The sequence below is a fragment of the Ailuropoda melanoleuca genome, chromosome 2 (assembly GCF_002007445.2).
Source record: "Ailuropoda melanoleuca isolate Jingjing chromosome 2, ASM200744v2, whole genome shotgun sequence".
Taxonomy (NCBI): domain Eukaryota; kingdom Metazoa; phylum Chordata; class Mammalia; order Carnivora; family Ursidae; genus Ailuropoda; species Ailuropoda melanoleuca.
Window position 1 is genome coordinate 157,049,348 of NC_048219.1, and position 14,332 is coordinate 157,063,679.

General features: G+C 39.2%; 1 protein-coding gene across 5 annotated transcripts in view; it reads right to left on the bottom strand.

Moving 5' to 3' along the window:
* The window catches only part of STAT4 (signal transducer and activator of transcription 4), a 114,883-nt gene that overhangs the window by 81,431 nt on the left and 19,120 nt on the right, over positions 1-14,332 (bottom strand). For 3 of the 5 annotated variants that reach the window (XM_034654878.1, XM_002917993.4, XM_034654875.1), the window contains exons 1-3: positions 10,554-10,679; positions 7,769-7,897; positions 6,313-6,457 (exon numbers count right to left, since the gene is read on the bottom strand). In XM_034654878.1, coding sequence (XP_034510769.1) covers positions 6,313-6,457; positions 7,769-7,896 — 273 coding nt within the window. In that variant the 5' untranslated portion in view covers position 7,897; positions 10,554-10,679. Of the gene's footprint in view, positions 1-6,312; positions 6,458-7,768; positions 7,898-10,366; positions 10,493-10,553; positions 10,680-14,332 lie in introns of those variants that run through there. The other 2 variants (XM_034654877.1, XM_034654876.1) reach the window with 2 other exon arrangements.

Below are 14,332 nucleotides of genomic sequence, written 5' to 3' on the forward strand. Positions count from 1 at the left end.
CTTGCCAAGGCCTCCCAGGCTTCTCTACAAGACAGCTCCCACACACCGCTTTGATCTCATCATCTTTTGTTATTTCATATTTTAGATACAATCCACAATTTGTCTAATAACTGCTGAGGTTTGTCCATTTAACAGACATTATTTGGATTTTTTTTCTGATAACTCATTTTATGCTTCCAATTTAATTTTACAGATTCTAAACATCTTTTTTATTCTTTCTATTTTCACTTGTAGTGGTACTTTTGAAATTAAGCATACCATGCATGCTTAACATCTGTGTTCAATTTCCTTCAGTATTATCTATGTGGTGAATTTTCTATTTTGCATAATAATTTAGCTGGGTATAGAATTTTAAGTTGATGGATATTGTATTCCAGCTCTGTAAAGAAATTATTCTACAATTCTCTCTCTTGTTTTAAATTTGGCTTTCAGTTTGTCTCTCATTTCTGTGGTAATATATTTGTTCTCTCTTGCTACTTTTGGGAACTTTTCTTTCTTTCTGATGTCCTTTATGCTTGAGATCTGTATTTCTAGAATCCAAGAATGTATGACAGTCTTCAGTGCAGCTCTTAACTTACAGTTAAAAAATTTGGGGGGTTTCTATAATTTCTTCTAATGTGATGAGCTTACCTATGCAACCAAAAGTCTGCTATATTTTATCTAGCATTTCTATGTCCTTTTTGTGGGGTTGTTTTTAAATTTATCTAGAAATTATTAGTCAATACTGAGATTATAGCCTATTTCAAAATGAACAGTGAAAGCACTACATATTAAAGTATAAAAATACTTCTCAAAAACATATAGAGTTAAATTTATTTACAGGGAAAAAGAGAAAGCCTCAAAATAAATAAAGCACTTGAAAAAAGAAGTCAGAAACAGAACAAAAAATTAAACTGAAGAAGTAAGATGGATACACCACCTGATTGATATGTGATATATGACCACGATGAGAACGAACAAGGATACGGAGCCAGGACTCTTACTCTATTAGGAGAGTGTAAACTGGTCTTGCCATTTTGGAAAACAATTTTGGCATTATCTAGTGCAATTAAAGATGTACATACTACATGATCCGGCAATTCCACTCCTAGGTATCTATTCTAGAGAATTTCATGTACATTTCATGCACCAAGGAGCACACACAAGAACGTTCAGCCCAACATCATTTGAAATAGTGAATGAATACTAGAATTAACCCATATGCACATCAACAGTAAGATGGCTAAGCTGTGATATATTCACACAATGGACTACTAGGTAGCAAAGAAAATGAATAAACAGCTGCTGCACACATCAACACGGTTCAATCTTAGGAACAAGATTAAGTGAAGAGAGCAAATTGTCAAGAATAATGTAAGCTTGAGTAACTTGCAAACCTATACACTATGTTGTCTAGGGATGCTGACATATGTGGTAAAACTATAACAAAAAGGAAGAGACTGATAAATGCAAAATTTAGATTAGTGGTTACTCTGGATGGGAAGAAAGCAGAGTGGAGTTGGAGAGGGGGCACAGGAGACTTCTAAGATTCTGGTAACCACTGGGTACAAAGTGTCAATAGCCAGCCTTCTATCTGCATATGCATGTATAGATGTCTGGAATGACACTCATCAAATACTAATGTGGTTATATGTAGGCAGTAGATTTTGGATTATCTCATATTTTCTTTGCATTTTTTCTGTATTACTTTAATTTTTTTATTATAAATATGCACCATTTTAATTTTTTTTAAAGATTTTTTATTTATTTGACAGAGACAGAGACAGCCAGCTAGAGAGGGAACACAAGTAGGGGGAGTGGGAGAGGAAGAAGCAGGCTCATAGCAGAAGAGCCTGATGTGGGGCTCGATCAGAACGCCGGGATCACGCCCTGAGCTGAAGGCAGACGCTTAACCGCTGTGCCACCCCAGGCGCCCCTAATTTTTTTTTTTTTTGAGAGGGAGTGTGCACACACACACGGGGAGGGAGGGACAAAGAGAGAAGAGAGAGAAAACCTTAAGCAGACTCTATACACAGGGCTCAAGCCCACGACCCTGAGATCATGACCTGAGCCAAAATCAAGGGTTGGACGCTTAACGGACTGAGGCACCCAGGTGCCCCCACTTTAATTTTTTTTACTGTCATTCTGAGGGAGAAAGATAGAGAGGAAGGTTCTTATAGACTGCATATTTTGTTTCCTTAATTCAAATGTTATAGTCCTAACCCTTAATGTGATGCTATTAGGAGGTGGAGCCTCTGGGAGGTGTTAGGTCATAAGGGTAGAGCCCTCATGAATGGGATTAGCATCTTTACAGAAGAAAACCTAGAGAGTTTCCTCCCCACTTGTGCTATATGAGGTCCAGTGAAAAGACAGCTGTCTCTGAACCAAGAAACTGAATCAGACACCGAATCTGCCAGCACCTTGAACTTCCTTGCCTCCAGAACTGTGAGAAATAAATGTCTGCTATTTAAAATCCACTCAATCAATTATATTTCTGTTATAGCAGCCTGACCAGACAAAGATACAGTGAAGAAGATGAATAAGGAAAAGAGGCTTGTGATAGAAAGCCCAAGAACAAAGATCCAGCTATCAAGCTTCTAGGTATTTACCTAAATGGGTTGAAAACTCATGCCCACCCAAAAATCTGCACATGAATGTTAATATCAGTTTTATTTGTAATTGCTAAAAATGAATCAACAAACTATAGTACATCCATACAGGGAATATCGTTCAGCAATAATGAGAAATGAGCTCTCTTGTTACAGAAAGACATGCTTAAAAGCATATTACTAAGCGAAAGAAGCCAATCTGAAAAGTCTCTAGACTGTATGATTCCAACTATATCACAGTCTGGAAAATGAAGAATAGAGAAAAAGTAAAAAGATCAGTGGTTGCCAGGAGTTTGGGGTAAGGAAGGGAAGGATGAATTAGTAGAGCAGAGGAGATTTTAGGGCAGTGAAACTGAAATGGTGGATATATGACATTATGCATTTGTCAAAATCCATGGGCTTGGACAGCACAAAGAGTAAACCCTTATGTAATCTTTGACCATAAGTTAATAATAATGTATCACAATAGGTTCATCAATTGTAACAGATGTATGACAGCAATGCAAGGTGTTTCTAATAGGGGACACTGGGGAGAGGCAGGTAGAGAGGGAGTATAGGGGAACTTTCTGTACCTTTCACTCAACTTTTCCATAAATTCAAAACTGCTCTAAAAAAATAGCCTATTCGTTAAAAAAAAAAAAAAAGCCTAAGAACAAGGCAAAGCATTCTTGAAATATCTAGGGCAGGTATTTCTTTTTAGCAAATTCTAAGCTTACCACATTCTTTAGAATTTTTTAATGCTTCTAACACCCCTGGGGTACATATGAGTGTGATTCTGCTCATACTGCTGAGGAAACTGAGGCCAGAGAGTGTAAACATCTTGCCCCGGGTTATACAGCAAGTGTGCCCCAGAGCCAGGATTCAGCCTGAGGCAGTCCTTGCTCCTGGCCTTGACCTGAAGCTGCCTCCCCTTAAAGAGGCAAAGGTGAGCTGGACATCAGTGTTCAACGGTTTCCCACCTCAGAGTAAATTACAATATTGAAAGTGGAGACCTCAGCTGCTCTGTAAAGAAACTAAAATAAATCTGCCTTACACCGGTTTAATTCCCCTGGAATTGTATCGTTTGCTCTTTTTTTGCTGTAATAGTTAAATGGATGTAATAGTTAAATGCATGGATTGCATTTAAAATCTCAGAGGATGAAAATGTTCAAACCAGATGAGCACGGTGTCAACAGTCATTTGATAGGAGGTTTTTTTCTCTTTTAATTCTTGGGGAAGCAGGGGGTGTTGTTTTATCAAAAAGACTTGTCAAAAAAAAACCCAAAAAATAAACAATAGTGGGAATATAATATATTAAAAAGAAACATAAAATGCAGGCTTGTTTAGGTCTACAACCATAGTTGACAATGTTCTCTATTACTATTTTTTACTGTATTCTGAACGAATACAAATACCCAATAAGTTTGGCTTATAAAATGAAGGAAAGAGCAAGTGTTTTGTCAATTCAAAATATCTTAACCAACCGTTTTTTGAGTTCCTAGTTTGTAGGAGAACCACAGTGGGTAACAGAGGGAGTAGGGAGGTCAAAAAAGGAGGTCAGGCATTTACTTCAAAGAGCTTGTGACCTGCTTAGACACATCCAGCACAGGTGCTGGTTATCTTGCAACCCGTGCTCCATGAAGGATGAGGATGAAGGTTTCACTCATGCACTGGGATACCCACACGTCCCCCAGGAATGACTGGGTACTGGGTTGGAATGAAAGATGTGGCACGCATTCCTAGCCATGGAAAGAGTCTCAGAGTCTTTGAAGATTGAGTCTGGTATGTTTGGGAATAAGGAAATCTATTTTTCTGGGGGCAGGGATGTCGAGTTTGTTGGGAAGGGTCTACAGAGATAAGATGCTGGAGGGCTGGTGACAAACACAGAAGAGTTTTTGCTTGAGTTGAAATGTGAATGAGAGTTATTGCAGATTCTTGAACTCCCTCAAAATCTTGTTTCCACCCCCCCTCCCAAAATGACCTGTATATTTACCTTTGATTTATCCTAAGAAATCCTGTTCTTTTCCCTATCAACAACAAAAACCATTTATTGGAAGCCTTTTTTTTTTTGCCAGAATAAAAACTCCAGTCTTCTTTACAGTCCTCCAAAATAAATAAGGATCATCCCCATTTACATGAAAAAATGTGAGCATTCAGAAAGATTAAGTGATTGCCCAAGGCCACATTTTGAGAATTTCAAATTTCAGAATTTCCAAAGACCATGCATCACCCATTTTATCCATCTGTGTCCCTCTGGCCAAGTGACCTGTAGAACCTTTGCTTCTAGGCTGGATAAATATGACTGATACACATATACACAGTACACGTGCACACATTTTTATTTTAGGCTCTGGGGCCGGTCTCTGCCGCTGCAGCACAAAGGCAGCCAGAGTCAATACGTAAATGGATGAGCCTGGCCCTGTTCCACTAAAATACAAAAATTTGAATTTCGTGGAATTTTCATGTCACAAACTTATTTATTTTATTTTTATTCTTTTTCAACCACTTAAAAATGTAACAACCTCAAAACAGGCCAGGACTTACTCACATTTGACTTGTGAGTAGCAATACGCCCACTCCTGTTTTAGGTTTACTGATTGGAGCCCTAAGCTAATGAAGCCGAGGTTAAATGGCTTGTCTCTGTAAGAGACTGCTTGCTTTATGCTGTGAAAAATCCGGTTCTGTTGACAACAAGCTATTTTCCCACCTGGGCCATGTGTTTTGCAAATCTGTAGGGAATTACAAGGGCAAGATGGCTCGGTGCAGTCCAAACAATAGGGAAAACAACATATATGTCCCTCCCACCAATGTCAGTAACTTCCAGCACATTTCAATTATAGTCTAGGTAAAATTTTCTAAAAATGTATTCATTGTAACTTTGGGATTTTAAGACTGCCTCACTGAGAAATGGCACATGCATTTTTCATGTTGTCTAATACAATGTATAGACACTCAGGAAATAGTATAGTAGTTCACATTCAGAGTTCGTTATGTATGTCAGCACCTCTGAGTTTAACTCAGTATTAGCCTGCCCTTAATTCGTTAGATCCCTGTTTCACTCCATTTATTCATTCATCCCTTTAATCAATGACTATTACACATCTAGTCTTGTGGCTGGGAATTCAAAGCTGAATACGAAAGTCCACAGTTTGGGGAAGAAGACAAACACATAGAAGTTCCACCGATGTCGAATGCACTAAGTGCCACAATACAGATGTGTTGCACGTGTTGTGGAACATAGACCACAGATGGAAGGGCTTTGCCTGGGCGAACCTTTGGAGAGCTAGAGGCTCGGGACCTAGGGCTAGGGGCTAGAGAGTACCAAGGAATGCTTTTGGAGAAGGTAAGATGTGAAGCAATTCTGGAAGGATACATACAACCACGATGCCTCTATCTACAAAAGGGAACTATACTAACTAAATTGTTACATGAGAGAGAAAGGCAAGAGAGGACTGGTGGATAACCATGAACCTATTATCTTTGAAATCCTTGGTCCAGCATTGTCAAATTTGAACACGCAAATCACATACACCCTCCCACTTGTAGTGTATTTCAGATTCAAAATTTCATGAAAAACAAATATTAATAAAATAAAGCAGAGCATAAAATTTAAAATGATAAGAGAATTCAAATTTTCCCTCTTAAATCTAAATTGAAAATAATATAAGGGCACATATTTGATTTTTTAGCTGAATTTAAGACACATAAATCCAGACATTTTTGAAAAAGTAGAATGCATTCTCACCTGAAGGACTTTCCTAATTCTTTTTAGATTGTGTATCAAGAGCAGATTTTTCTCTTTGGAAACGCGACCTAATTGTTCATCCAGTTGTATTAACAAATTTTGAAAAAGAATTGTTGCCATGGTTTCATTGTTGGAAGCCGCCTCCCTAAAAAAACGAAAGTGTTATTAAAGGGCAGGAAACAACTTAGTAAAAATGCCTACTTTTTTACCATACCAATTTTAAGAGAGATCAACCTATTCCACAGTGACAAGCATTTAAAGGCTTTTACAAATTAAATTGTATACATCAAAGTAGACTCAACAACACTAATCATTAGGGAAATGCAAATCAAAACATGAGATACCACTTCGTACCTATTAGGATGGCTATTACTGAAAACCCCAAATAACAAGAGTTGGTGAGAGCGTGGAAAGACTGGGACCCTTGTGCATTGCTGCTGGGAATGGAAAATGATACAGCCACTGTGGAAAACAGGATGGAGATTTTTCAAAATATAAGCAGAGAATCACACACAGCAATTCCACTTCTGGGTAGATACTCGAAAGAACTGAAAGCAGGACTTGAACAGATATTTGTACATCAATGTTCATAATAGCTTTATTCACAATAGCCAAAAGATAGAAAAAATTCCAATGTTAATTGGCAGATGAATAAACAAAATGTGGTACACATCTACAATAGAATATCATTCAGCCTTAAAGAGAAGGAAATTCTGATACATCCTACACGAATGAACCTTGAAAAAATATGCTAAGTGAAATACATCAGCCACAAAAGCACAAATATTGTGTGATTACATTTACATGAATACCTAGAGTAGTCATATTCAGAGAGACAGAAAATAGAGTGGTGGCAGCCAGGACTGGGGTACAGAAACTGAAGAGCTATTGGTTAATGAGGACAGAGTTTCAGTTTGGGAAGACGAAAATTTCTTGAGATGGACAGTGCGCAGCAATGTAAATGTACTTGATGCCATTAAACCGTATACCTACAAATGATTCAAATGGTAAATGTTATGTTATGTATATTTTATCACAATAAAAAAAGAGGACTATTCAAAGCAAAAAAAATTATTGTACATGACAAACAGATCTTTGAAGAATGATTGTAAAACATAAGAAAAAATAATTATTTACATTGCATCTGTAAATTGAAAATTGAGATAAACAATGGGTTTACTTCTTGGCTTTTTAATATTTAGAAATTACTGGGATTTGGGCTTACAAAAAAACCATAGCACTAGAAGCACTGAGTTTTCATCTACAACAGATGAAACCAGAAAGGACAATGATTCTCTTCCTTTGAGGAAGCTTTCCAAATCCTTGAAGAAAATTCTTTATCTGAAAGAAGGCATCTACTCAGTCAAAAGCAGATCACAGAATAAATTCACAAGGATAGAGCATAAAGCATTTGTACATCAACCTCTAGGGAAAATACAATAATGTTTGATCATACCAGTCTTGATTTTCAATCCACTGAGCCAACAGATGTCGAATCTCCATAGGAAAGTTGTCATCGTAGAATTGATCTACTTGATCCAAAAATTTGATTTCTAATTGTTGGACTTGATTCCACTGAGACATGCTATAAATGAAGAGGTAAAATTAGAGTTTAAAAATAATGTTTATAACTGTGGTATACATTTTTCTCCCTTAGTTTTTTTTTTTTTTTTAAGATTTTACTTATTTGAGAGAGAGTGAGCAAGTGAAAGAGAGAGCATGAGCAAGCACAAGCAGGGGGAGGGGCAGAGGGAGAGGGAGAAGCAGACTCCATGCTGAGCAGGGAGCCTGATGTGGGACTCGATCCCAGGACCCTAGGATCATGACTTGAGCAGAAGGCAGACGGTTAACTGACTGAGCCACCCAGGTGCCCATCCCTTAGGTTTCAAACAAAGACAGTGTTATCCACTAGTTAAGTAACTGAAAAAATTTCTCTTTTATAGTCACCTTTTATAAGAAGACAGTAAAGAGAAAATGCTTTCAATCCAAAGATAAAGCCTTCTCAGCTTTTTCCTAAGTCATCCCTTATTAATAAAGGAAAAAAAGTTCTCTATCCCCAAACCATGTTCTGCTTTGCTCTAACCAGAACTCCAGAACTTTCTCCAGAAAGCTTTCACTCCCCCTCAACACCTCCAATCTGTCACACAAATCTGTGTTCTCAACAAACTCCTTTCCTATCCCTTGCTCTCTCTGCACTCTTGACTTTAAGCAACCTGAGCAAACATACTCAACTGTACCTTCTCAGACCCTCTTTAGACTTTCTATAAGAGGGGCACCCAATAAAAGTTTCTCGTATGTCAAACTACCCAATCCTTTCTTCTTTATTTCAGATTTGTCTGGCTTCCAGAGTCAAACTTATATTCCTAGACCTTTAGTCAAAGTGGGTCTTAGCTTTATGAAGAGTTTCAAGTACACATTTTTGTGGGCTCTAGTTCTTTCAGTTCAAAATATCTCTGAATCAGTACATATTTATATTTCTCCGTATGATGATCCACTATGACTGGGCAGAGCTTTTAAAGTCGACTTTTCATTAGTCTCCGGTGTGCAACTGACGGCAGCTAAACCCTCAGGTTAATTGAGGAAGAAACCACACTAGGTATGTATTTGGCAGCCTCTCACAAAACAAAAGTATGTGTTTCCCCCACGTTATCCTACTCTCACCAATTTAGAAGCTTTAAACGTTTCCTAACTCAGGGAGATTAATACGACATCTTGAAGTTACGGTATTTTACTTTTTCCAAAGTCAAAGTTCTGAGAGTTTTATCAGCAATTTTAGATCAAGGAACAAAACTTTTACGTGATTAATCACCATAATATTTCGGCCTATCTTGTAGGTAATTTAAGATTCCCTTTTGCCTACAGCAGGTCGTGGTAACAGATTTCATATATTTCATATACATATTTCTTAGGTTTCAAATGGAATCATTCTGGGGCAACTTTTCCCTGATCTAAATCTATGGAGGAATGTTTTGCTAAAAGAAAGGAACCAGGAAAAGAAATAATGTTTTATTTTCATATCACTTTATATCTTGAAGACCTTTACATGCCATTCTAGGCATATTGTGGTGTCTCAGTAAATGTTGTTAAATGAATGGCAATTCTGATGTGGCTGTGAACAGGGCAGGTGGAGAGTAAGTTTTACTCCAACTATAAAAATGAAAAAAAATCTGAGGGACAAGTAAGCAAAATGACTCCTACCCAAGATGCATAGCTCCCAAGGACCGATCTGAGGTCTCCTGCAACCAGACACAGTTGTCTTTGCAGATGCTGGATAGATATATAAATCACACAAAATTGGAACATTTGTTCCCATGCTACAATGACATTGTCCTGCTATATTCCTGTCAACTTATTCTAGATAACAGTGAGAGAACATGAGCTGAAAATGCATTACAATTGTCATTGCTACTTTTCTTAAATCCTTGCTATGATTTGGATGAAAATCTGTTTTCTAACTAAGAATTAACTGGACTGAACCTGTTCCCAAAGTTAGCAAAATTACTCCTAGGACCCGGGTCTACCTTCTAGAGAGCTGAACTTAAGGCTGAAGACGGGAAGGATAAGATACTAGTCCAAGGACCCTCTCCTCTGTTGAAGCCTCTAGAAATGCCTTCAATCATCCTTAGCTCCCTTCTTTGCTTTCACTCTCAAGGGCTGATTCTCCCATCACAAGAAAACTATAGAACATTTCTTTTGAAAATTGAGTGCCTGTCTATTCGCTTTGAATGTCTGGCCCTAGATAAAGGGGCATTTTGTCACACTGTCTGGGAGCTAATAGTGCTGCACTGGCTCTGTGACACACAGCTTGCAAAGGAGATGACATGCCCTAAAATATCACTCCCTCTCATCAAAGCCACAGCCACTGGCTACCCTAGCTCTGGGCTTTTCTCTGAAACCCAGGTACTCAATCTCATGTCAGACATTGTAGCTCAGAGACGCTGGAAGGAAAGTGAAGAGGGGCTCACTTTCAGCACTTCCCGAGGACACACCTCCGCATCAGCCACAAGTGTCCCTCCCACCGCGCAGATTTGGGGGCTGAGCACCGGAGTCTCACCGAGAGCGCGCATCTTTGGATCATGGAGTCGGACGCTATTTAGAATTACCCATCCTCACAGGAGCTAAAGTGAAGCAACTATCACAACACCAAGTGAACAGCACAGCCTCGGCAGCATCCTGCATCAGCTCTTCCGGGCCCGTGCTCCTCCGGAGAAGCAACAAGAAGGTGTGGTCTGCCTACTTACCTGGCTCTCTCAGCCCAGGTCCCAGGCGGTGTCAAGTCCAAAGTCAGAATCGCCCTTCACAGTCCCCAGGACAAAGCCGCTGACGCCATTGTCAGTAGGGGATTTGCATTTCTCCTCCCACTTGAGGCTTTCCTGTGCGTCAGTGTTAGAGTCTCTGGGACTTTACTTGAGTCGGTTCCCACCCACTCTCTATTCTAGAAATGCTAAAGAGCAGAAAAAATCAGGCTGAAGCCCCTTTGCAGGGCGCCCTCTCCTCATCCCCACCAATCACTCCTGTAACTGCAGGTGGCCCAGGGCTGTCAGGAGGTGGGTGGGTAGGTGGGGGCTACACACACCCCTTTTCTTCAGGGGTTTCCCAGACAATCTGAGACACCCCCCCACCCCCACCCCCCTGCAGACTACTTGCCTGGAGCTAAATTCCTAGCTTCCTGTCTTCAGGCTTCACTCACCCTGGTGAGACAGCCCCTGGGAGAGAAGGGGTGCCAGGACCAAAATATCAAACTCTTAGACCTCTCGGTGCTCCAATTCCAGCGGAGTCTGCTCTCTAGGAAGAGGACAGCCTCACCCAAAGGTTCGGGCCAGCACCTGTGCAGGCTACTCACGCCTGCCCTTACTAGCCCAGCATCCTCATTCTCACCTGCCCAGTAGCCCTATACCTGGTTGCCATGGGATGCTTTTCTCTTTGTGACATGGGCCTATTCTAGAATCACAGAGCTGGAGGGAGCCTTGGTCTCATCAGATTCTAATGTGTCTATCATATCTGAAGACACCGAGGCCTACAGAGGTGACCGGAGTTACTCAATGAGTTAGCTTCTGAGCCTGGATAAGAGGTCAGGGTTTTGCAATCCCTCCCTGGTGGTCTTTTGTCCTCATCTCTTCCAAGCTAGATGTTAAGCCTCGACATATGAGTTCTACTAAATGTTCAAGAAGATAAAGATAAAAATAAAGGAAGATAGGCTGAATAAGGCAGGAAGAATGACTCGATGTGCTTATGCATGAGTCTACAGCAATATACCAAGGTAAAAGCCTGCTTCCCTGCTCAGACCCTCCATCACGCAGGTACACTTACCCGGGGCTCTCCTCTCCCTCCATTATTATCAGGATCACGTGCTTAAATTCACCACCCCTGTCCCTCCAGCGCACAAAACAAGTCAGTCCATTCCAAAGTCACAATCTGCATCACTCTATTCCAGGGTCAGGCAGGCTTGGTCTTGGCTGCTTGCTCACCGGCCAGTTTCCAGGAGCTTCTGCCTCTCTGTCCCCGCCTGAAGAAAGTGCTTTATTTGGGCTATCCCATATGCTACAAGGCAGAGTCTGGTTTTCTCCGGGGAAGCAGTCTGTCCTGAAAAAGTCCAAAGTCTTGGCCCTCAAAATTCTGTACAATCTGGACCCAACCTATCCTGGAATCTCCCCCACTCCCCCACCCCCACACTCCCTACCCAGGAGCCCGAGATCTGAGGCAGACCAGTCTGTTCTGCTCCCTAGATGAACCTCTCCGATTTCGGTATTGATGCTCCCTTCAACTGCAGCTCCTCACCCCGTTTGTCTACCTACTGAAATTGTATCCCTCTTTTTTCTAAATTTAATTTTAATTAAATTTAGAAAATTTAATTAAATTTAATTCTAGTGTAGTTAACATACAGCGTTACATTTGTTTCAGGTGTATGATATAGTGATTCAGCAAGACAACAAGTCCATATATTACTCAGTGCTCATTAAGGTAAGTGTACTCTTACTCCAGTTCCTCTATTTCACCCATCCCCCACCCACCTCCCCTCTGGTAACCCTTATGTTTGTTCTCTATAGTTAAGAGTCTATTTTTTGGTTTGTCTTTTTTTATTTTTTTGAAATCCTTATCCTTGGTGAAGATTTCACTGACGACCCCAACCCACAGCAATCTTTCCCTGCTCTGAATTCTCATCACACTTCCCATCCAAACTAGTGCTGTCCCAGAAAAATAAAATGCAAGGCCACATGTTAAAATTTTCTAATAGCCACGTTAAAAAAGGTAAAAGGAACAGGCAAAATTAATTTCAATGCTATAAATAATCCAATAATACAGAATATTAACATTTCAGCATATAATCAATATAAAAACTATTGATGAGATGCTTTGCATTCCTTATTTCATACTAAATCTCTGAAGTCTGGTGTGTAATTGGCACTTTCAGAAAATCTCCATTTGGACTAGCCACATTTCAAGTGCTTACTAGCCTCATGTGGCTCGTGGCTACCCTATTAGCACAGATCTAGACCACTCATCTAGCACTTTTCACTTCCTGCCTTCTAGTGTTAGTCATACTGGTTTTGCGTGTCCTCATCATCATTACACTCAACGGAGTGCCTGCTGTACAAAGCAGAGACTTTTTTCTCTTTTTCCTTTTAAGGACCTCACCTCGGGACTCCCTCAGCAATTTTCAAACTGATCTCATGACACCTTTATCCTCTGAAAAATTGTTAACAAATCCAAAGAATTTTTATGTATTACTATTCTGTATTAAATTTGCATTTACTGTATTAAAACTAAATCCAAAAGGGGAAAAATTAAAATATTTATTCACTAAAAATTATAATCATAAATCCATTATCTGTTAAAATAGATTTTTTAATGAAAAACAAGTATATTTGTAATACAAAAAAATCAGTGAGGGGACCTGGCTGGCTCAGTCGGTAGAGCATGTGACTCTTGATCTCAGGGTTGTGAGCTCGAGCCCCACGTTGGGTGTGGAGATTACTTAAAGCGAATAAAATCTTTAAAATTTTTTTTTGTTAAATTTTTTTAAAAATTAAAAAACTTAGAATGAGTGGCATGGATTTACATTTTTAAAAATCTCTAAGGTATAGGTTGAGAAAAGACAGCTGGATTCTTATATCTGCTTCTGAATTTTATCTTTCGCAGTTGTTTTGGTTGAAGTATTGAAGAAAATCTGGACTTGCAAATACGTAATTGGAAAAGGAGGAGCATTTTAATAGCTTTTGCAGATAATATGGATATCCTTCTTTGATGCGACAATAAAACTCAACAAGTGGTAGTTTTTTAAGGGTTGGTGCACTGTGGAATGTGAAACTCCATCATCACGCTTTATATATACTGTTACATTAAAATCTGTTGACATATCTTATATTTTAAATGGAAATTTTACCCGCACATGATTTTGTAATATCACATATCGGTTATTTGGAAAAAATGAATCCACTAAATTACGCGGATCTTCTAAATGCTGACACAATTCATCGTACAAATCAGAAAATTGTATTAGCTAATATCACCATGGATCTCGTTAGAAAAGTATTTTTAAGTATTGGGAAATTGTTAAGTTCAGAGGGAGGATGCAAGTTTTCCAAATCCTAATTTTTGCCTGAAAACTCCAATTTTATTATTGGAAACCAACATTGCCAAGTGTTTTCCCTGAAGTGACAGTTGCACCCTGTTCGTTTTCAGGAAAATGTCTTCCAGATACCCAAGTTTGATTTTGTCAAGTCATTCCTCCAAGTAAGAATGATGTTCTGTGACATTAAATCACACAAGTGCTTTTCTCTGAGACAATCATCATACCTCAATGTGTATACTTCTCATTTTATGGCAGAATATTAGAGGCATTAATTTAAAATTTAATAAAATTAATTTTCCTGCTTCATTGAGAACGTTATTGAGTTAAACTGGCATTTAAACAGTTTTAAGTGTGTGGTGGTAAAGAGCACAATGACTGCTAGAAAAATTTGGCATCACTGCCTTGGTTCACACTGAGGCACCAACATTACCCACCATTGCTTTGGTA